We start from the raw sequence: 20,822 nt of genomic DNA, 5'->3' as shown, positions 1-20,822 counted from the left end.
ACTGTTTTGTTTGTTGTTATGTGCGTGTTTGGTGAGTGAGTTTGTGTGGGTGTGTTTATTGTGTTTTGTTTATATTTGTGTTTAAACAAATAAAATAAAAACACACAGCTCATCACTCATTAATTCATTTTTTTCCCTTCCTTGTCTCAAAATATAAAATACACACTCTTTTTCCATATTATTAATGATATAGTTAAAACCAATAAATAAAATAATAACAATAAAGAATTTAAAAATAATTAGTAAATATCTATACAAATAATTTTCAATAAAGAAATTATAATTATCATTTGTAATTTGATTTTATAATAAAAATCGTTTTGATCAATTAATATCGATATTTTATTATATTTAGAAAAAAAAAAAAAAAAAAATCAAAATCACAATATAATAAAAACATAAAATTTAGTTGTATTTGTAAAATAATATAGGTTTTTACATTTAAAAATGATTTTCAATATTAAATGACTATAATCAATCATTATGTGTAGTTTTAATATGTAATATGTAGTATTAATATGTAATATTAATATGTAATAACACAACTTAAATTTTAGTTATGCTAACACAGGTAATTAAATTTTTATAATTTTAAAATTTTTTTAAATTGTTATTAATTTAAATTATTTACCATTACAGCGTAGCGGGTTTTCAAGGAGGGGTTTCAATAAAAACAAAGGAGTAACAGTGTTATAATCAATATTCAGACATCATAAAAATAAAAAAAAACTATAAAATTAATTAATAAAGGGTGTTATATTTTTATTTTTTAAAAAATAAATAAAATATTTATTTAAAGTTATTATTATTTTTTATTATAAATTGATAAAATATTGGATCTAGGGAATCTAAAAATTTAGAATTTAGTGGATTGGAAACTTCAATTGATTTTAGATTATAGAAATTATAATGTTTTAGTTGATTATTAATTGTTGTGGTGGTGACAATTGTTGGATTTGAATCATTGTTAATTATTATAGTTTGTAGTTTTTTAAAATGTTCTAAATTTATAATTTGACCAGAGGAGGAAGTAAACGATACTGTTTTAATATTATTATCTAATGGTAAATCTTCGGGTAAAATAGGTTGTTTATATCCCAAATCAAATTCTAAATACTCTAAATTTACCTTGTTTTTTAAGTTTAGTCTAGATAATGGGTATTTGTAATTAAGTGGTATACATAAATTATATAATTCGCAATTGGATTTAATATCATTTTCAAATTGTAATAAATAATTTTCTATATTACAACATTTTACCAAAGTTTTTTTATTTTTAAGCTGTATTAAGTGTTTGTATTGTGGGTTTTTTAATATTAAAATTTGCAAACTTGGCGGAAAAGCATCACATTGAAGTATTTGATTAAAATTAACACCGAAAATAACTGTTTTTAAAAAAAAGCATTTTGATAAACTTGAACCGATATTTTGATTAAATGATGCACCAAAGTTAATATAGGTAATAGATTGTGGAAATATATTTTCACCCATTAATGGATAACCACCATTTTCAAAAGAGTCATTTTTATCATCAAAACTAATGTATTTTAAAGTAATAGGTAGTTGATGAGGTAGTAGCTTTAAGTTGAAAGGGGGATATGAGGGTTTTTGATTAACTGAAAAGCTGTGTGTAAATTCAAGATGTTCTAATGATCGAGGAATTACCACTTCACCAAATGAATCTATAATTGAGTTGGTGCTCCATTTTAAATATTTTAAATTTATTGGTACCATTTTATGGTCAAGAGGTATTTCACAATCAGTTCCCATTTTTATAGTTAACTTTTCTAAACTTTTAGGGAGTACCGGTTTGTTTGAAGTGTCATTTAAATAGTTTAGTTGTGTATATATTATTAACTCTTTTAAACCAATAGGTAGTTGAAAATTAAAAGTTTTGCAATTTATAAAAAGATATTTTAAATTTTGTGGGAATGGAAAATAATTTGGTATATTAAAATATTCGTTTGAAGATGAGCTTAATTCCAACGTAAGCAATCCTTTGGGTAGTATATCATGGTCAATTTCACTTGAGTTATTGTTATTTTGAATTATTAAATTTGTAAGGGATTCTGGTAGTGCCCCACTTTCAATGCCTATTTTCTTATTTGCATTATTAAAACAAATAAAGAGCTTCTTTAAATTCATTGGTAACATATCTTTTTTAATGTTGTTATGGTTTATAAAATTACGGAGATAAAGTCTTTCTATATTTACTGCATTTTTAATTATCGATAGTTCATCACTGTTTATAATATATATATCTAAAGTTTTAATCCATGAGGGTATCATTGAAAAGGATACATTCACTTGTGAAAAATTTAGTTTGATATTTTCGATATTTTGAGGTATTGATTTTAAATCCACATTAGCACTTAGAGTATTTAAATCATAAAAGTTTAATCTGATTTGATTTAAAAATTCTTTATATTTGAATTTTTGTAAAGATTCTATGGAATTAAAGTTTCGATAACTGTAAAAAATATTATATAATTTTAAAAAATACAATATTTTTTTTCTTAAATATAAATTTGACCAAATGGTATAAAATGAGTTCTTTTTATTTATTTCCATTATTATATTAAATATTATGTTTTGGTTGGTATTGAAAAATTAAAAATAAGAATTTTTTTTTATAAATATTAATTTTATAATTATAAATTAAATTTGATTTGATTAAAATTTTTTTTTTTTGAAATTCAAAAGATTTTTAGTTTTTCAAAAGAAATTGATTTTTTTTTTTTTTTATATTTTTCTTTTTTTAAAATTATTTGTATATTCCTTATTTCCACTTGTATCATTTGAAATATTATTTTCCTTTATAAAAGTTTCTTCAATATTATTTTCTAAACTATATTTTATATTATCTTTATTTATATTATTGTCTATATTGTTATTATTAAAGTTATTGTTGCTATTATTTTGTTGACTAAATTTTTGAAAACTATCATTATTATTGTTATTTATATTGTTTTCAAAGTATATTTCGTTGAGTTTTAAAGATGTTCTATTAACTTTTAATAAGTTTAGAATTATTAAAATTAAACTGGATATTCCTATTACACTAATTGGCACTATTGCTGGTATTAGCCAATGTGATGGCTTATCTTGTGGTTGGTGTTCATCACAGTTGAGATAATCGTTATAATTTGATATATATTTTAAAATTGAAAAGTCTGGTTTTAATGTTACATTGTTTTTAAAAGGTTCAATAAATACAAAAAATTTTCCTGAACCCATTTCTTGCTCGAATGGGTTTTCATCCAAATCTATAATACATGATTGGGGGAGTTGATCTGCTATACATTTTCCATAGATTCTTGAATACAATATGTCATAATCATAACGAATGTATACCCATCTAATATCATCTCTGCTGTAACCTCTACCATATTCGAATTCACTTACACCCCTAGATTGGCATTGGTTTCTTTCTTTGAGATTTGTTATGATGTTGAAGACCAACTTGAATGTATAATTCATTTGTAAATATGGAGCTAATCTATCTATAGTTATAAGTAATCTGAGGTCGCCACTTATATAAAATATCTTTTTATTGTTTTGATGGTCGAATTGTAAATCATTGGTTTCGTTTTTATTTTTTATTATTGATATTATTATTCTTACATCTTTATGATTTAAAATATATCTTTGGTCATAGTTTTCATTATTATATACATATGAAGCTATTAGGTTATTGCTATTATTATTGCTATTATTGTTAATTTTTGTATTATTTTTTTTAACTGATTTTGGTGATTCTGTTGATTTATAATGATCATTATTTATTAATTCCCAGTCTTCCATTTCAAGAAATAACCAAGGAGTAAAACCTTTAGATTTTCCTCTTTGGGGTTCAAAACCATTCATTAAAAGCATTAAGTCTGTAAATTCTATACTCCATGAGGTGTTTCCATTTGAATATGTTATATAAGGGTAATAGGGGTCTAGTTCTAGTGGCGCTATATAATCTGCTCTCTTTAAACTGCACTGCGGGCCGACATCTTCAATCTCCTTACAAATACATGTTCCTAAATAGCATTGTCCATCATTGAAACAGTTGTCGTTAATTCCATTACAATTTGAAATATCGTTAAATAAAAATTTGTTATGTTCTACACCCAATACCCCATTTGCAACAATATATATATCTTGTGCATTTAAATAGGTACTGCTTATATTTATTAATTTTAAATCACACTTAAGAATTTGAAAATTGTTTTCCATACTACTCTGTACTAAATTTGTTAAATAGTCCATCGTTTGATATAACTCCATTGAAACTTCACCATTTTGACCGTTTGAGTCAAAATAGTTATCTTTATAATATTCATTGGAATCCTGTATACTGTTGCTGCCATCATTACCATATTCTTTCTGTTTAATTGTTTCATCATATTCTATATTATAGTCATAGTATTCTTTTGTATCATCATTAATTTCATTTGAGTTTTTAATTTTAAATAATGACTGATTTGTAAAAAATGAAATATTATCACATAATATTCCACCAATATATATTATTATTTTCTTTGGGTCTGTACCAAAATTCCTTCCACTTATTAATACTGGATAATAGGGTATTGCACTTGTAGGAATTATTATTTCAGGTATTACTGAATTTGGTGGGTTTTTAATATTTCTAATGTAATCGGGTGGCAAGTTCGCTGAATAACCTATTAATAATTAAAATATAATTTTTTTAGTACTTAAAAATAAACATTGGTGTTCTTTAACATTCAAAGAATTTAAAATATATATCTTTATATTACCTTTATTACATAATAAAATAATAATAAATAATAATATTTTAAAAATAAAATAAAAAAAAACATTCATCTTTATAAATGAAACATTCTTTTATAAATTTAAAAAGTAATATTGCTTTCAAATTAAATAATAACTATTTTTTATATAGTTTTAAAAAAAAATATAAAGTTATTTGTGTATATAACTTGTATATAAAAAAATCTTATGTTTTTTTTATTTTTTTATTTTTTTTTATTATTTTTTTTAAAATATTATATTTTATTTTTTTTTAACCCCTTTTTCAAATATTCCCCCTTTTTTTAAAATTATATAATTTCTATTTTCTTTTTTTTCCTCACCACATATTTTAAAAATTTTTCTTATATAAAATATTTATTCATTATTATAATTTTATCTCTTTTTAGATAAAAAAATATTCATTTTAAAAAGTTATAATCATGATTCTATACAAATAATATACTTCTAGATATAAAGTTATAAAATAGTAAATTTATAGTTCACAAAATAAACATTTTAATAAAAAAAAAAAAAAAAAAAAAAAAAAAAAAAAAAAAAAACCATAAAAAAAACCTTAAAAAAAAGGTTTTCTCCAATTTATTTTTTTTAAAAAAAAAATAAATTGGTTTCATTTTATTGGGGGGGAAAAAAAAAAAAATTAAAAAAAATAAACTATGGGACCTTTTTAATAATGGCATTGGAAAGTGTAAATAATAACCCCTTAATAAAAAATAAAATTCCATTACCGGGGGTAACATTCCCCCCCTATTTTTTTTTAAACCCGAACCAAGGTTTGTTCATTTAAGAGGACCCCAAAAAAACAAAAAAAATTTTTTTTTTTCTTTTTCCCTTTTTGCCCCCCCATTTACCTTGGAAAAAGGAAATAAAAAATGGGTAACCCCCCCGGGTGGGGCGTGGTTTGGTAAATTTTTTTTTAAAATTAAAAAATTGGCCCCAAACCTGGGGGGGGGGGAAAAAAAAAAACCTTTAAAAATTTTTTTTTTTTTTTTTTGGGAAATCGGTCCCTTTTTTTTTAAAGGGGTTGTTTAAAATTAATTTAAAGGGGTTTTGGTTTTGGTTTTTTTGGGGGTTTGGGGAAAAATTTTCTTAAATCCCCCAAACCGCCGGTTTTTGGGGGGGTTTTTTTAATATTTTTTTTTTTATTTTCAATTTTTTTTTTTTTTTTTTTTTTTTTTGAATAAATAGAAGGGAAAAAAAATTATTTTTTTTGTGAATTTTAATATTCATTGTTTATAATTACATATAAATTCAATAGTTTTTATAATACAATAAAAAAAAAAAAAAAAAAAATGAAATTATTATTAACAATTTCTATTTTTCTAATTATTTTACTATTTTGTAATGAAAATAGCAATGGTTCCCAAATTTTATCAAATGCTGACTATTCCAAAAACATTTTGTACCAATTGGAGTTGAGAAACCAAAAAGTCAATGATGCCAGAAAAGTTCTTTCCAAAGAAGCCGTTCCAGGAAAAAACAACTTTTTAGCCGGTTCTATTGCCACTTTAAGTGTTTTGGGTCCAGTCTTAATCTTAACAGGTGCACTTCCATTTGGTTTCTTATTGGAGCTCGCTGCTGGTGTTCTAGAATTTGCAGAACTTATCACTGAGGGTAAAGCTAATGATGAATATGGAAGAGAAGTTTCAAAAGGTATCCAAGAACTGGTCCAAGAGTCAATTAAAAAATATGATATAGTTTCCCTCAAATCATCTCTCCAAGGTTTGAAAAATATCGTTGTTAAATTTGATATGCTAAAAAATGTTGAAGATCTCAAAAAAGAAGAAATCCACACCGCTGCTGTAAATGTAGATTTTGAATTCTCTTATGCTCTTCCTTCATTTTTAAAGGATAATGAAATGGGTCTATCAAGTATTGGTATTTTTGTTTTGGCAGCTAATTCCCATTTGGTGTTCCTATCAAGTTTGGTCACAAATTCAAAAAGATACCAGTTCACTGATAAGGAGATTCAATACTATTATAAGAACTTTTTAGATGCCAGAGAAGAGTATTACAACAGAATCAAAGAAATTGATGACTATGGAAAAGCCCAATTAGAGAAAAAAATTATGGATAAAAAAATTACAAATGTTGACGAGTGGAATCTCAGAAATGATTATTACAATTTTATGAAAATGTAATATTTATTTAAAAGTTATTTATATTTTAAACATTATACTAATTTATAAATTTTTTTTAAAAACTATAGATATGTTTATGATATTTCAAAATATTGGGCTTATATGGATCCATTTATTTTTGGTCAAGGGTATGTAAAAATAGATTTATTTTTAAAAATAAAAGTTTAATATTAAAATTCAATTTTATTTTTTATAGTGTCAGTATTGAAAATGCAGATGTCATTCTTTCAAAGATTATTGGTTCAGCTTTCAATGGGGATAGACAACTTTCTTATAAACAAGTAAATCAAATTATTGAAAACAAAGGTATTAGAATGTATAATGGTAAATTTACTGGCTTTTCATACAGAAACAACGGTTGCAACAACTCACCATCAGGATTTGCCTATAGTATTCCAAAATATTTTGGAGGTATCAACTACTTTATTAGCAAGGGTAAAGAAATTGAAACTGGTGCAGAAGGTAATACTGATTTTGATTCTCAAACTAACATAAATGGACCTTTAACAAAAGTAAAAGTAGACCAAATTTCAAAAATAACCACATACTCTGCAAATGGTTTGAGAAATTCAAAATTTTATCAATTTGGTTTGGATATTAATGGAACCAAATTTGGTGACACCACATGGTACAAATATGTTGAAGTTATAGGCTACCCATACAGAATTGTTTCAAGTATAACCCCAACAACATTTAATCCATGTAGAGTTCCATGTAAAAATTATAATACAAATGACAAAATAAGTTTAATTGAAGGAATGGTACTCGGTTTTGTTAACAGTGATATTGTTGAAGATAATATTATTATTCAAGGTGTAAGCTCATTCGTAGATTGTCAAAAGTTCATCTCAATAAACTCAAATACTGCAACTCTTGTCCAAAATGGTTATAAAAACTCAATTAAATTCACTAAAAATACAAGAGTTACCTACAAGATTACTTTAAATTCATTTGATGTAAGTAAAAAACCATATATATAATGTTAATTTAATCAATACTAACTTTATTTTTTATAAAAAACTTATAGAAAAAAGCAGCACAATTTCAATTATTGTTAGAATACAGACAATTAACTGATTTTCCATTTAATATTAATGTTTATGTTTCAAATGTACCCAATCCATTATCATCTGATAAGGTTCCAGTTTCTTTAAAAAGTGTAGTTGATGAATGTGGTTTTGGTGACAGAATTTCTCAATTTGCAACTGTTTTATTAAACTCATCCCCAAACAACTATGTTACAATTGAGAATATTGGAAGTGATTTCCTTTTAAACAATCTAATTTTTAAAACAATTTTGGAAGATTAGAAACATGTAAAAAATAAAATAAAAAAAAAATAAGAAAAAAGAAAAAAAGAAAAAAAATATCAATAAATTTTATATAATCAAAAATAAAAAAATAAATAAATAAATAAATAAATCTGTATTTGAAAAATAAAAAATGTTTTTTTTTTTTTTTTTTTTTTTCGGTAATATTACAATTTATTAAAAGTTTCTTCTTTTAGTAGCCAGTTTGCTAAAGTTCAATATACTCTCTGAAAAACTATCAGTGTCCGAATAACTGTTATTGTAACTATCACAATCATTGTTGTTATTGTTACTATTATTATTATTTTCCGTATTGTCGTTATCATCTGTTTTGATTGTTGTTATTATTGTTGGTGCGGTTGATGATGCTCCATTTAAATGTATTTTATTTTTATCTTTATCATCACTGTTGGAATTGTTATTATTACTGCCACTATTGCCATTATTGCTATTGCTATTGCTACTGCCATTGCTATTGAAATTATTACCAAAATAATATTTTGTATTAAACTCTAAATTTTTTCTATTTGCTTTGAATAAATAAATAAAAATTAAAATAAAACAAACCAATCCAACAAATATTATTGGTAGAATTGTTGGAATGAGCCATTTTAGTGGGTGAACCATTGGTTCAAATTTATCACATGATACTTGAGTAAAATTTGGATTCTTGGTATTGAATAGTATACTAAAATCGTAATGGATAGATACATTGGTTGAGAATGGTTCGAAATAAGTCAATAGTTTGAGATTACCCTCAAAGTTATTTCTAGAGAGTTCGTTAATATCTACTAAACATGACTGCGGTCTACCATCCATGATACATTTGCCAAATAAACGTGAATACAGTGCATAGTCTTTGTTCCTTATATATGCCCAACGCACATCATCATAGTCGAAACCTTTGCCAAAGTCAACGTCAAAGTCACTATCTACATACCCACACTCTATATCCTTCATATCAGTGTAAACATAGAAAACCAACTGAAATGAATAATGATCACGTAACTCGATTGGTATATTTGAGAGAGTAAAGAAAACACGTAAATCACCAGCATGGTAGTATAATTTGATATTCTCTGAATCGAAAAAGTAGTCTAGTGTTAAATTGTTGTAGTAGAGAACATTGATTGTAAATGTGATTCCATTGGCCAATGTTAAATTGTAGGTACCAAACTCGCTTCCATACACGCCTGATTGCTGATCTGCCAACTTTAATGTCCAATTGGGGGTAAGTAAATCTATAAAATCATTGTATACCATAGTTCTGCTGTCTTCAACCTTCTTCTTTGTCATACCCAATGTTTCGAACGATATTGTCCACTTTGCTTGACCATTACTATAAACGATTTGTGGTTTCACCGGATCCAGTACTGGTGGATAGGAGGGAGATGTTTGCAGATTACATTGTGGGCCGCTATCAAGCATCGTATTGCATAGACACACACCAGAAAAACATTGACCATTTTCATTGCATTCTCTTATCGTACCTGGACAAGGTGTAATATCTCTAAATGTGAAAAAGTTATTTTCTACAGTAAGGGTTTGGTTGACCACAATGTATACGTTTTGTGCTTGTAAATAGTTGACACTGATATTAACAAGATGCAAATCGCACTGAAGGGTTTTCGCTTTGTAGGTACTTGATATATTTGCTAACCGCTCCAGATAATCTAATGTTTCGTCATATTCATCATCTATCAAATAATAATCTGGTTGGGAATAATCGATAACCATATTATGCGGATCGTCGTAAAGCTGATCATTAGTATTGAAACTTTCAATTCTTCTCTGCTTATTCTGTAATTCTCTAACAGTGCTTTGGTTGAAATAGACTATATTGTCACACTCCATTTTTCCTATATATATTGATATATTTTTTAAATCCACATTCTCCTCTAATCCTAATACTGTTATTAATACTGGAGAATAAGGTACTGAAACTACAGGCAAAATAAGTTCTAATGTTTTTGCCCCTTTTTCATTTTTGATATTTCTGATATTTTCTGGTGGTAAATTTTCATAAAATTCACTTGCTGTGTGAATAGAAATAAAAAAAAGAAAAAAAAATAATATCTTGATCATAATTTGTGTGTGTATTTTTATTATTATTATTATTATTTATAAATAGATACATATATATATAAAACTATACAATTAAAACCCAATTAATTATAATAAACTATATTATTAAACCTCCATATATATAAAAATTAGATAGTGGATTTTTAAAAAAGAAAATAAATAAATAAATTTAAATTATATTAATATAATTTTTTTTTTTACACACACACAAATACAAAATAAAATAAAACAAAACAAAACAAAACAAAACAAAATATTATTAATTATGTTAATGTGACACTCATTATTTTAATATAAAAAAAAAAGATAAATTAAACACACATTGTGTGTTGAATTTAAAAAGAAAAAAAAAAAAATAAAAAATAAAAAATTTAATTTATTTTTTTTTTTTTATTTTTTTTAATTTTTTTTTTTTTTTTTTTGTAATTTTTAAATTTTTAATTTTTTTTTTCATTTTCATTTTTATTTTTTTATTTATTTTTATACACTTTGATCTATAAAAATATCTTGATTGATATATGAAATAATATGTCTTCAACACCACCTCAACCACAACCAACACAAACAAACAATGTAAATACAACAAACCCAACATTATCAACTACCTCTCCAATAACAGCTCCAACAACCAATACACCATCTCTCACTTCTCCACCCACCCCAACTATAGCAATAACAAATGCCTCCGCATCACCTTTAACTAATAATACAGCCCCAAACACATTATCAAATACAACCGGATCAGCAATTCCAATAAATTCAACGATTACTATAAATCCAGTTACTGCTTCGGCTGCAATAAATCCAACTACACCTATATCAGCAACCCAACCACAAACTCCAACTGGATATATTGGATCACCACCTACAAATAATCTACCTTCTACTCCACCAACAAACAGTATAACAGCACCAATTTCAACCTCGACTCTATCACCATCTGCTAACAATAGTACATCATCAACTACAAATTCAGGAACATCACCAACAACCACAACAGCAAATAATTCAACCTCTACACCAACCACACCAAGTACAACAGCAGCAACAACCAATTCAACAATAAATTCAAATAAATCACCATCAACAAAAGATAAATCAATAGATTTAGCGGTTTTAAATTATTTAAAAAAAAGAGGATACAGCAATGCAGAGGCAATTTTAAAACAAGAATTAAATAACAATGGTACACCATTATCACCAAATAATGAAAACTTAAGTGAAGTTATTGATGATGTCGAAACTAATGATCAAGAATTAACCCAATATTTATTAATGTATAACAGTAGTCAAAAAGAGATTTTAAACCCACAAAACTATTTAGAATCCTATAAAAAACTTAGAAATTGGATTCACAGCTCATTAGATATTTACAAGAATGAATTGCTTTCAATTTTATACCCAGTTTTTGTTCACTCATATATTGACCTTATTACTAAAGGCTATCCAACTCAAGCAAGAGAATTAATGGAACAGATTGGACCAGATCACGAAGAATATTTTGGTGATGATTTAAAGTTATTAAGAGGTATTAGTAACACCGATCATTTAAAGGAAAATGAAGTAAGTAAACTCTTATTATAATTTGTTATTAATTACACTTTTTAGTTCTATAATATTAATTCTTTTTTGTAATTTTAGTTGGTAGATTTATTTAGAAATAATAGATGGAATATTAAAATGTGTGCATACTCTTTCGAATTATTAATGTCATTTTTACATCAATCAAATTTTATATTATTATTAAGTATTATCAATCAATATATTCATATTAATGTTAGTAATCTTAGACCTGGTTTCATTGATGACGAACAATATTCAATTTCATTTCAATCTGAAAAAGATGCAGGTAATTTAAATTCAACACCAATCAACTATCATTCATTTAAGCCAGATTACGAAGATGAAGTTTTAATGAATAAAGAAAAACAAGAACAAAGTGAAGCTCCACCACCAACAACCTCTGGTTATATCCCAAAATTAAAGAAAAAAGATAAAAAGAAAAAAGAAGTTAGAGATGAAAGAATGCAAAAATCACAATCAAATGTACCAATACCAATTTTGTAAGTATAATATTTTACATAAACCCATACTTTATTATTTCCAATATTAATCAAATTTATTAAAAAAAGAACTGAAAGATTTGAAAATGAATTAATGGACGATTTTACAAAGTGTATTTCATTATCATCAACCCATTTACCATCAATTTGTTTTTACACCATATTTAATTCATATCAAGGTTTAAATACTATTGATATTTCAAAAGATGCAGCATTAGTAGCAGGTGGTTTTTCAGATAGTTCAGTAAAGATTTGGAATTTAAAGGAAATGAAAGAAAAACAAATAAAAAGACAAGAGCAAGAACAAGAGCAATATGAAAGAACACAACAACAGCAACAACAGCAACAACAACAGCAACCATCATCACACGACGATGATGATATGAACATTGACTCAAATGGTTTAAATCATTCAACAACAAATAATTTTGCATCTAGTGCATCAAATGCATCATCAGCCCAAAATGGAATTTCACCCAATAAATCAATGAATAACTCTATTACAAATAAACTATTAAAAGCATCAAATAATGAAAGAGAATCAGATTTTAATTCATTTTTAGGTCACTCAGGTCCAGTCTATGGTTGTTCATTCTCACCAGACAGTCAATATTTATTATCATGTTCAGAAGATACCACCGCACGTCTTTGGAGTATGGAAACAATGAGTAATCTCGTTTGTTATAAAGGTCATAATTTCCCTGTATGGGATGTTAGTTTTAGTCCATTTGGTTATTATTTTGCAACAGCATCACATGACCGTACCGCTAGATTATGGACTACCAATTATATATCACCACTCCGTATTTTCACTGGTCATCTTTCTGATTGTAATACTGTAAAATTTCACCCAAATATTAACTACTTGGCCACTGGCTCAAACGATAAATCTGCTCGTCTTTGGGAAATTCAAACTGGTAAATGCGTTCGTATTTTTATGGGTCATCGTGCACCAATTTATTCTTTAGCTTTCTCACCAGACGGTCGTTTATTAGCCACTGCTGGTGAAGATACCTCTGTTATTCTTTGGGATTTATCAACTGGTAAAAAAGTAAAGAAAATGGATGGTCATACAAAATGTGTTTACTCTTTAGATTTCAGCCAAGATGGTTCAATATTAGCCAGTGGTTCATCAGATTGCACCGTACGTTTATGGGACGTTAAAAAAGCCTTCAACAACTCTATTTCAACCCAAACCTCAATAAATGATGAGGCTATTAGAAATGCAAATAAAAGAAAATCAATTAAATCAAAATTATTCTCTGAAGAACTCATCGAAACCTACCCAACCAAACAAACTCCCGTATATACTGTCAGTTTTTCAAGAAGAAATTTATTATTAGCTTCAGGTGCATTTAATACATTAACTGCTTTCGATAAATTTTAAAAATAATAAAATATAATCTTTTAAAATAAAAACAAAATTGGATATAGTTCTTTATTTTTAGTTTTAATTTAATTTTATTTATTTTGTATTTTATTTTTCATCTTTATTATTTTGTGTTCCAAATAATTTATCCAATTCGTTTTCATATTTAAAATAATCTAAATATTGATATAATTCCATTCTTGGTTGCATTGTTGAAACTACTGATTCTTGTGTACCTTCATTTAAAATTGTTTTGTATACATTTAATGTAGCAGCGGAAGCAGCTCTAAATCCACTTAATGGATATAAAACGATTGAAACTCCGGCTTTGTGTAATTCTTCAGTTTTAAATAATGGTGTTTTTCCAAACTCTGTTATATTTGCTAAGACTAATATTGGTTGGTTGGTTGGTTAATTATCTAAATAAATTATTTAAATAATATTAATAAACTTTACTTACTTGGTATATTTGGTAAATTTTTTGAAAACAATTCATATTGTGATAATTCAGTTAGAGCCTCTGGGAACAACATATCAGCACCAGCCTCTATATAGGCTTTTGATCTTTTAATTGCAGAATCAATACCCTCATTTGCCAAAGCATCAGTTCTTGCCATAATAACAAAGTTTGGATCTTTTCTAGCAGCAACAGCAGCTTTAATTCTATCTACCATCTCCTCCAAACTAACAATCTGTTTACCAGGTCTATGTCCACAACGTTTAGCAGATACTTGATCTTCTATATGGCATCCTGCAGCACCAGCCAATTCAAACTCTTGTATCGTCCTAGCAATATTGAATGCACTATTTCCAAATCCTGTATCTGCATCTACCAAAATAGGTAATTTTGTAACCCTTGTTATTCTTCTTATATCTTCAACAACATCGTTTAATGTTGTTATGCCTAAATCTGGCAAACCAAATGATGCTGCTGCAACTCCACCCCCACTTAAATAGATTGCTTTATATCCAGTTTTCTCTGCTAGAATTGCTGAATATGCATTAATAGTTCCAACAATTTGTAATGGTTTACTATTTAATACTGCTTGTCTTAATAACAATCCTGGTGATGATATCATTATTTTAATATTGAAAAAAAATAAAAAAAATAAAAAAAATTAATAAAAATTTTTTTTTATATTAAATTTTTAATTTTAAAATAATAAAAAAAAAAAAATTATTTATTTGAAATTAATGACTCGTTTATTTATTTTGTCAACCATCATTGCATTTGTGTATTTGTAGTTCACAAAGAACTTTTATATGGTGGTATTATTTTTAATTTTTTTTTTTGTTTCCCTTTTTTTTTATTTATAATTTATCTTATAAATTTATTATAAATTATTTATTTATTTATTTGTTTATTTATTTTTTTCATATTCATTATTCTTTGGAAGGACTGATATTACGTAATGATGAATTTTAAAATAAAATTTTTTTTTTTTTTTTTTTTTTTTTTTTTAATTTTTTTTTAATTTTTTGATGATGAATTAAAAATTTTTTAATTTTTTTTTTTTGCATTTTTTTTAATTTATGTTTTATAATTTATAAATAAAATGTTTAGAAATATTATTAAATTAAATAGGGGATTAAGTAGATATTACTCTACAGCTGGTCGTAGATCATCAAATGGTAACAAGGGTTTTTCATTCAATTCAAATTCAGTTAAAGTTGGTGGTGCTATTGCCTTATCAGCATTAACCATCACTGGTTTATCAACCGTCTTATTAGAACAAGAAAAGAAAGAAGAACAAGTTGAAGTCAACGCCACCGAAGAACCAAAGAAATCAGAAAAAGAATATAAAAAAGCCATGGATACAGATTACGATATTGAATCATTTAAATACGTTATTATTGGTGGTGGTACAGCTGCATATTATGCTGTTGACAAAATTTTAGAAAATGACAAAGAAGCCACCATTCTTATTATTTCCAAAGAACGTGATGTTCCATATCAAAGACCACCATTAACTAAAAACTTATGGCAAACTAAAGATGATAATGTTGTTAATACATTATCATTCTCAGATTGGTCAGGTAAACAACAAAAGTAAGTAATAAAAAAATAAATAAACATATTCTGATAAATAAGATATACTAATTTTATTTTCCTATTTTAAAAAAAAAAAAAAAAAAAACAGTTTATTATACGAACCAGAATCAGTTTATGGAAGTGAAATTTTACAATTTGTAAAGACTAGATCAGTTATTGATTTACACATTGATGAAAAATTGGTATTATTAAATGATGGTAAGTTAATTCGTTATGATAAATGTTTAATTGCCACTGGTGGTGAACCACGTAATTTCAAATTTACATCAACCGACAAAGAAAAGATTACTACATATAGAACTGTTGAAGATTTCAAGAATCTTTACAACTTTATTAAAGATGGTAATAAACATGTTACCATTCTTGGTGGTGGTTTCTTAGGTAGTGAATTAACATGCTCATTAGGTTTAAATTTTGGTGAAAAAGGAATCAAACTTGCTCAAGTTTTCCCAGAAAATGGTGTTTATGCCAATTTATTCCCAGAATATCTTTCAAATTATGCAACCGAAGAAATTAGCAAAATTGGTGTTGATGTCAAAACTAAGCGTCTCGTCAAAGATATCACCGATAATAATGGTCGTTTAACCGTTCTTTTAGATGATGGTTCTTCATTCGATACTGACCACGTTGTTGTTGCAGCTGGTATCATCCCAAATACTGATGTTGTCAAAAGTACTACCCTCGAAATTGATCAAGTAAATGGTGGTTATGTTGTTAACCCAGAACTCCAAGCCCGTACCGATCTCTTTGTTGCTGGTGATGTTGCTTCTTATTACGATTTCTCTTTAGGTGTTCGTCGTCGTGTTGAACATCACGATCATGCTCGTGCCACTGGTGAACTTGCTGGTAATAACATGTCAACTAAAACAACTCCAAATCCATACACTTATCAACCATTCTTTTGGTCAGATTTAACTCCAGGTGTTGGTTTCGAAGCTGTAGGTAACACAAGTGCCAAATTAAAAACTTTTTCAGTTTGGGAAAAGAAAGAAGGTGAAAACGAAGAACAAAAATACAACAAAGGCAATATCTATTATTTAAATGATAAAAATCAAGTTGTCGGTGTTCTCTGTTATGGTAATTATGGTAAAATGGATACTGCCCGTCGTCTTATCCTCAAAAAGAGAGTTATCCAAGACTTAAATGAATTACAACATGCAATCGATTTTGATGAACATCATTAAAAAAATAAAATAAAATAATATATTTAAACCACATATTTTTTAATTTATATTTTAGACAATATATTAAAATAAAACTAATTCTTTTTTAAAGTTTAATGTTTTTAAAGTTTATATTATTTATTTTTTAATTAATAATTATTTTAAAAATGAGATATTTAGAAGGATTCTCTGCAAATACCACAACCCAAGGCAAATTCTTTACCAGTTGGTGGATGATCAACTTTAAGAGGACAAACATCACCAGATAATTCAATACCACCTGGACCAACTGGACATTGTGGATGTTTCTTTTTATCTGAAAGGGTGGTATGATTATTGTGGCAAGATTCACAGAAATGGGTTCTATATAAATTATTGAGTTAGTTAGATAATCTATTAATATATATTATATTGAAATTTTTTTTTACTTACGTTCCGAAACAGAACCAAATAGCAACACTACAACAATATCTGCATTTGAATTCTAAATAATCTTTACCATGTTTTGGACAAATTGAAGAAGGATTATCACCGGATGAACAACCACCACAGATTAATTCTTCAGGATTAAAGTTTTGAGCGGCAGCACCAGCAACACATTGATTTGTTCCTCCAAAGTATGGTTGTTTGCATTTGAAGCATAAATAATAAGAAAAGTGATCCATAATGAAATCTTCAATACGGTTTTCATAACGACCACCTGGTAAAAGAGAAGGATCATTGTTCATATTGTGATACTCAACACGAACTTTACCTTTACGGATAATTTCTTCACGGATATTGTCAATGACATCGGTAATTGGTTTTAATGATTTGTGTGAGATTGGGATTTTACATATTGGGCATTGAGCAAAGCCAAATGAAATTCTGGAACCGCTCCATCTGGCCTCTAAAAGATTCTTGGTGCAGTCTTGATGGAAAATGTGACCGCAATCTAATTGGATTGAAGGAGCTTCGGTGAGACCCTCAGTCCAACAAATCATACACATATCATCAACATCTTGTGAAAGTTTCTTTTTAGCATCGGATTTTTCGCAACCATGCAAACATTGTAAACATTCTTCTTCATTTCTAATACCGAAACAGTTGTGACCACATGGATGTATTTTAATACAAGTCTTTGATGCTTTGCTACGACACTCTTCATTACTACAAACACCAGTGATACTATCATATGGAAGTAAGTTATGTGATTCTAATTTGGATTTACAGAATCTGCAAAGATCGGCACTGTTATTATTTACTGATTGGACTATTGCTTTGTGTTTCTCTTTATCGACGACAACCAAGTTTGATGATATTTTCATACGAACGCATGATTCACGTACTTCAACAGCAAATGAATCATTATCTAAATTGGAACGGCTATGATCTCTATTGTTTTTGGATAAATGAAGGAAACGATCGCATTCGTTACAGAGATTCATTTGACAGGTAGAACAATAGTAGAATGCTTCAGTAACACCATCATCATGGTTTTGACATGTTTTAACTATACTTTCTGATGTATTACTATTTAATACCTTGATAAAATCTTCATCATCTGCTACAACTAATAAACATGCTAAGCCCATCCAAAGAGTATGGGAACTATTTAAAAGATTGGCTGATGATAATTGTGAAAACTCTTTTCTGATTTTACCTAATAAAAGTGTTTTGATAGTTGTGTGTAAATATTCTTTCCATGATGATGATCTTGAAATAAGTGATTTCATGAGTTGTACCAAATCTTGGGCATTCTCTAAATTAATTGAACCTTCTAAACCTTTAACCAATTGTGTTGATAAATCAAATTTAAATTCGGTTGTTTGAAGTGAACCATTTGATTTTACTTGAACTGAAATTGATTTGGCGATTACTGATAGTAAGAGTTGGGCAAAGTTACCTCCGTTTGATGTGTTGAATGAAGAAGATTCATGCTCTTGTTGAACAAATTCATCAAAAATGGTTGGTTTAATATTGACAATCATTAGTTTACAAATAGAAATAACTAAGTGTTGAGTTTTATCTGTACCACGATGAATAATTGACAATAATGAAAACATCATTGATTTTGATGGAATGAATGATTTGCCTTCTTCACTCTCGAATAGTGTCAATAAGGTTGTTAAGAGTTCACAAACATAACTATCTGATAAATTTTCATCATCGTTGTTATCATCTGAAATACTAATAAACTTGTTAAGATGATTAATTTCTTTTTGTACTTCGTTTGAAATTAATGAGAAAATTTGTTTTTGAATACTGCTGACACCAGATACCGACAAAAGATTTTCAACATGTTCTTTGAGATTCTTTGAGATCTTTTTATTTGAGATACCAAAGATTTGGAATGTTAAAAGCTTCAATAAAGAGACAGTAGAGTCAAACTTGGAGATTTGATAGTTTTTCATTGAGATGTTTGTTTTCTCTGGGTCAACTATCATTACTTTGAGTTGTCTAACACGGATTGATTCAGCACCTACGAAATTCATTACTAAATTCTTGAGAGGTGCTCCATTAAATGGAATTGAGAACCAAGATGAGATGTTTGTTAAACTTAATGAGCCAGTTACTTGGTCAGTATCACCTTCTTTTTCAGCTTTCCAATTAACAGTTGAGACACTATTTTCGTTTGATGTGTTATCTATATAGAACGAAACTTGATGAATAGATTTAACTGGCTCCATTGTAATAGTAATTGAGCTATTTGATGGTGCTTCCCAGAAAGTATTTGTGGTTTCGTCAAATAATGAACCTAACATTTCAGGATTCTTTGATAATTGTACTCTTAACTTATTACCAATGTTAATGTATGATGTTGATTTAATTGATTTATCAACAACTTTGTTTGAATCATTTGAAACATTAATATCCTCTACTGGTGGTAATAAAAGAGTTTCTATAAGTTTTTCTTTACCCTTTGGACTAGCGATAATAAGTGGTGAGGTGCTTATTTTCAATTGGTTGATTGGTGATTTTAATGGAGTTTGGAGTGATGGTGTTAAACTTGATTCATGATGTTTTTGTTCTTTTTCTTTTTGTTGTTCGTTACTATTAGAATGCATCTCGGATAAAATTGTTGAAATCATTGGGAAAATTTCACTATTCTGAACAAATTTAATATCTTCTGGTAAAAGGAAAATAGAGAAACAGAATAGAGAATTCAAAATGATTGAATCTGAATAGTTTCCATTCTTTATCTTTTCAGAGAGGGTTTCTAAAAGGGTATGAAAAGCATTGGTAAAGTCTTTCTTTGAGAATTCTAAAATCTTACATGTTTTGATTGGGTTTTGTGCAACTTTACCTTGCCATCCATCTGGTAACGATTCTTTTGGAGCTTGTTTAGAATGTAATGAACTTGCCAATAGCCAAATAGTGTTCTCTAATGCTGATGGAGTAACTGCCCTTTCAATAACTTTACTAATTGAATTTAATGCTAATACTTTGCTATTTGAGGATTCTTGATCTGAAATATTTTTTTGTTTTTTCATAAAGGATAAACAATCAAATTCGATTAAATCACCAGTGAAGAGTGATATTATACCTTTTGTAACATCTGAACCAATAACCTTTTTGAAGCTATCTTCTCTGAACACTGATGATAATGGTTTTAATACAGGTGAGTTAATACTTGGTGTAGATGAAGATGACAATTGTTGGTTATCAATAGATTTTGGTTTATTTTCTTCATCTTTCTTTATGATATTTAATGAAAGGGTACTTTGATTAATATTGTTTGAATTCATAAATTCTTCAAATGAATATAATAAGGAATTTCTATTATTGTTGTTTGGTAAAGTATCTTCATTAGTTGATAGTTTTGGTAATGATTTCAAATTGAGTTCGTTCAATTGAGTTGATAGGCTTTGAGATGA

The 20,822-nt window shown here is 27.2% G+C and overlaps 8 protein-coding genes across 8 annotated transcripts; 3 read left to right on the top strand and 5 right to left on the bottom strand.

Annotated features, from left to right (window-relative positions):
- Positions 1-789: 789 nt before the first annotated feature.
- Positions 790-2,289, bottom strand: DICPUDRAFT_157564 (uncharacterized protein; the record flags this gene model as incomplete). Its single annotated transcript, XM_003292752.1, has 1 exon — positions 790-2,289. The coding sequence occupies one exon, from the start codon at positions 2,287-2,289 to the stop codon at positions 790-792; it is 1,500 nt and encodes a 499-aa protein (XP_003292800.1).
- A 453-nt stretch (positions 2,290-2,742) lies between these two features.
- DICPUDRAFT_41097 (uncharacterized protein) lies at positions 2,743-4,662 on the bottom strand (the record flags this gene model as incomplete). The annotated part of the gene is made up of 3 exons (XM_003292751.1): positions 2,743-3,743; positions 3,831-4,351; positions 4,469-4,662. Coding segments are annotated over 3 exons (1,716 nt in total), but the record flags the coding sequence as incomplete, so codon positions are not given.
- Positions 4,663-6,074: 1,412 nt separating this feature from the next.
- DICPUDRAFT_157562 (uncharacterized protein) lies at positions 6,075-8,232 on the top strand (the record flags this gene model as incomplete). The annotated part of the gene is made up of 4 exons (XM_003292756.1): positions 6,075-6,919; positions 6,992-7,051; positions 7,120-7,879; positions 7,951-8,232. The coding sequence occupies 4 exons, from the start codon at positions 6,075-6,077 to the stop codon at positions 8,230-8,232; spliced, it is 1,947 nt and encodes a 648-aa protein (XP_003292804.1).
- Positions 8,233-8,445: 213 nt separating this feature from the next.
- On the bottom strand, positions 8,446-10,254 carry DICPUDRAFT_5819 (uncharacterized protein; the record flags this gene model as incomplete). The annotated part of the gene is made up of 2 exons (XM_003292750.1): positions 8,446-8,558; positions 8,640-10,254. Coding segments are annotated over 2 exons (1,728 nt in total), but the record flags the coding sequence as incomplete, so codon positions are not given.
- A 591-nt stretch (positions 10,255-10,845) lies between these two features.
- DICPUDRAFT_157560 (uncharacterized protein) lies at positions 10,846-13,767 on the top strand (the record flags this gene model as incomplete). The annotated part of the gene is made up of 3 exons (XM_003292755.1): positions 10,846-11,880; positions 11,959-12,380; positions 12,450-13,767. The coding sequence occupies 3 exons, from the start codon at positions 10,846-10,848 to the stop codon at positions 13,765-13,767; spliced, it is 2,775 nt and encodes a 924-aa protein (XP_003292803.1).
- Positions 13,768-13,789: 22 nt separating this feature from the next.
- On the bottom strand, positions 13,790-14,828 carry DICPUDRAFT_58162 (uncharacterized protein; the record flags this gene model as incomplete). Its single annotated transcript, XM_003292749.1, has 2 exons — positions 13,790-14,138; positions 14,210-14,828. The coding sequence occupies 2 exons, from the start codon at positions 14,826-14,828 to the stop codon at positions 13,858-13,860; spliced, it is 900 nt and encodes a 299-aa protein (XP_003292797.1). The 3' UTR covers positions 13,790-13,857.
- A 477-nt stretch (positions 14,829-15,305) lies between these two features.
- Positions 15,306-16,986, top strand: DICPUDRAFT_157558 (uncharacterized protein; the record flags this gene model as incomplete). Its single annotated transcript, XM_003292754.1, has 2 exons — positions 15,306-15,799; positions 15,891-16,986. 2 exons carry the CDS (start codon positions 15,306-15,308, stop codon positions 16,984-16,986), a joined length of 1,590 nt encoding a protein of 529 aa, XP_003292802.1.
- Positions 16,987-17,141: 155 nt separating this feature from the next.
- On the bottom strand, positions 17,142-17,954 carry DICPUDRAFT_41102 (uncharacterized protein; the record flags this gene model as incomplete). The annotated part of the gene is made up of 2 exons (XM_003292748.1): positions 17,142-17,328; positions 17,398-17,954. 2 exons carry the CDS (start codon positions 17,952-17,954, stop codon positions 17,142-17,144), a joined length of 744 nt encoding a protein of 247 aa, XP_003292796.1.
- Between the last annotated feature and the right edge of the window lie 2,868 nt (positions 17,955-20,822).

The sequence above is a fragment of the Dictyostelium purpureum genome, assembly GCF_000190715.1.
Source record: "Dictyostelium purpureum unplaced genomic scaffold DICPUscaffold_370, whole genome shotgun sequence".
NCBI lineage: Eukaryota > Evosea > Eumycetozoa > Dictyosteliales > Dictyosteliaceae > Dictyostelium > Dictyostelium purpureum.
Note: the sequence above shows the minus strand (reverse complement) of the source record. Positions and strands in the feature narration are given on the sequence as shown.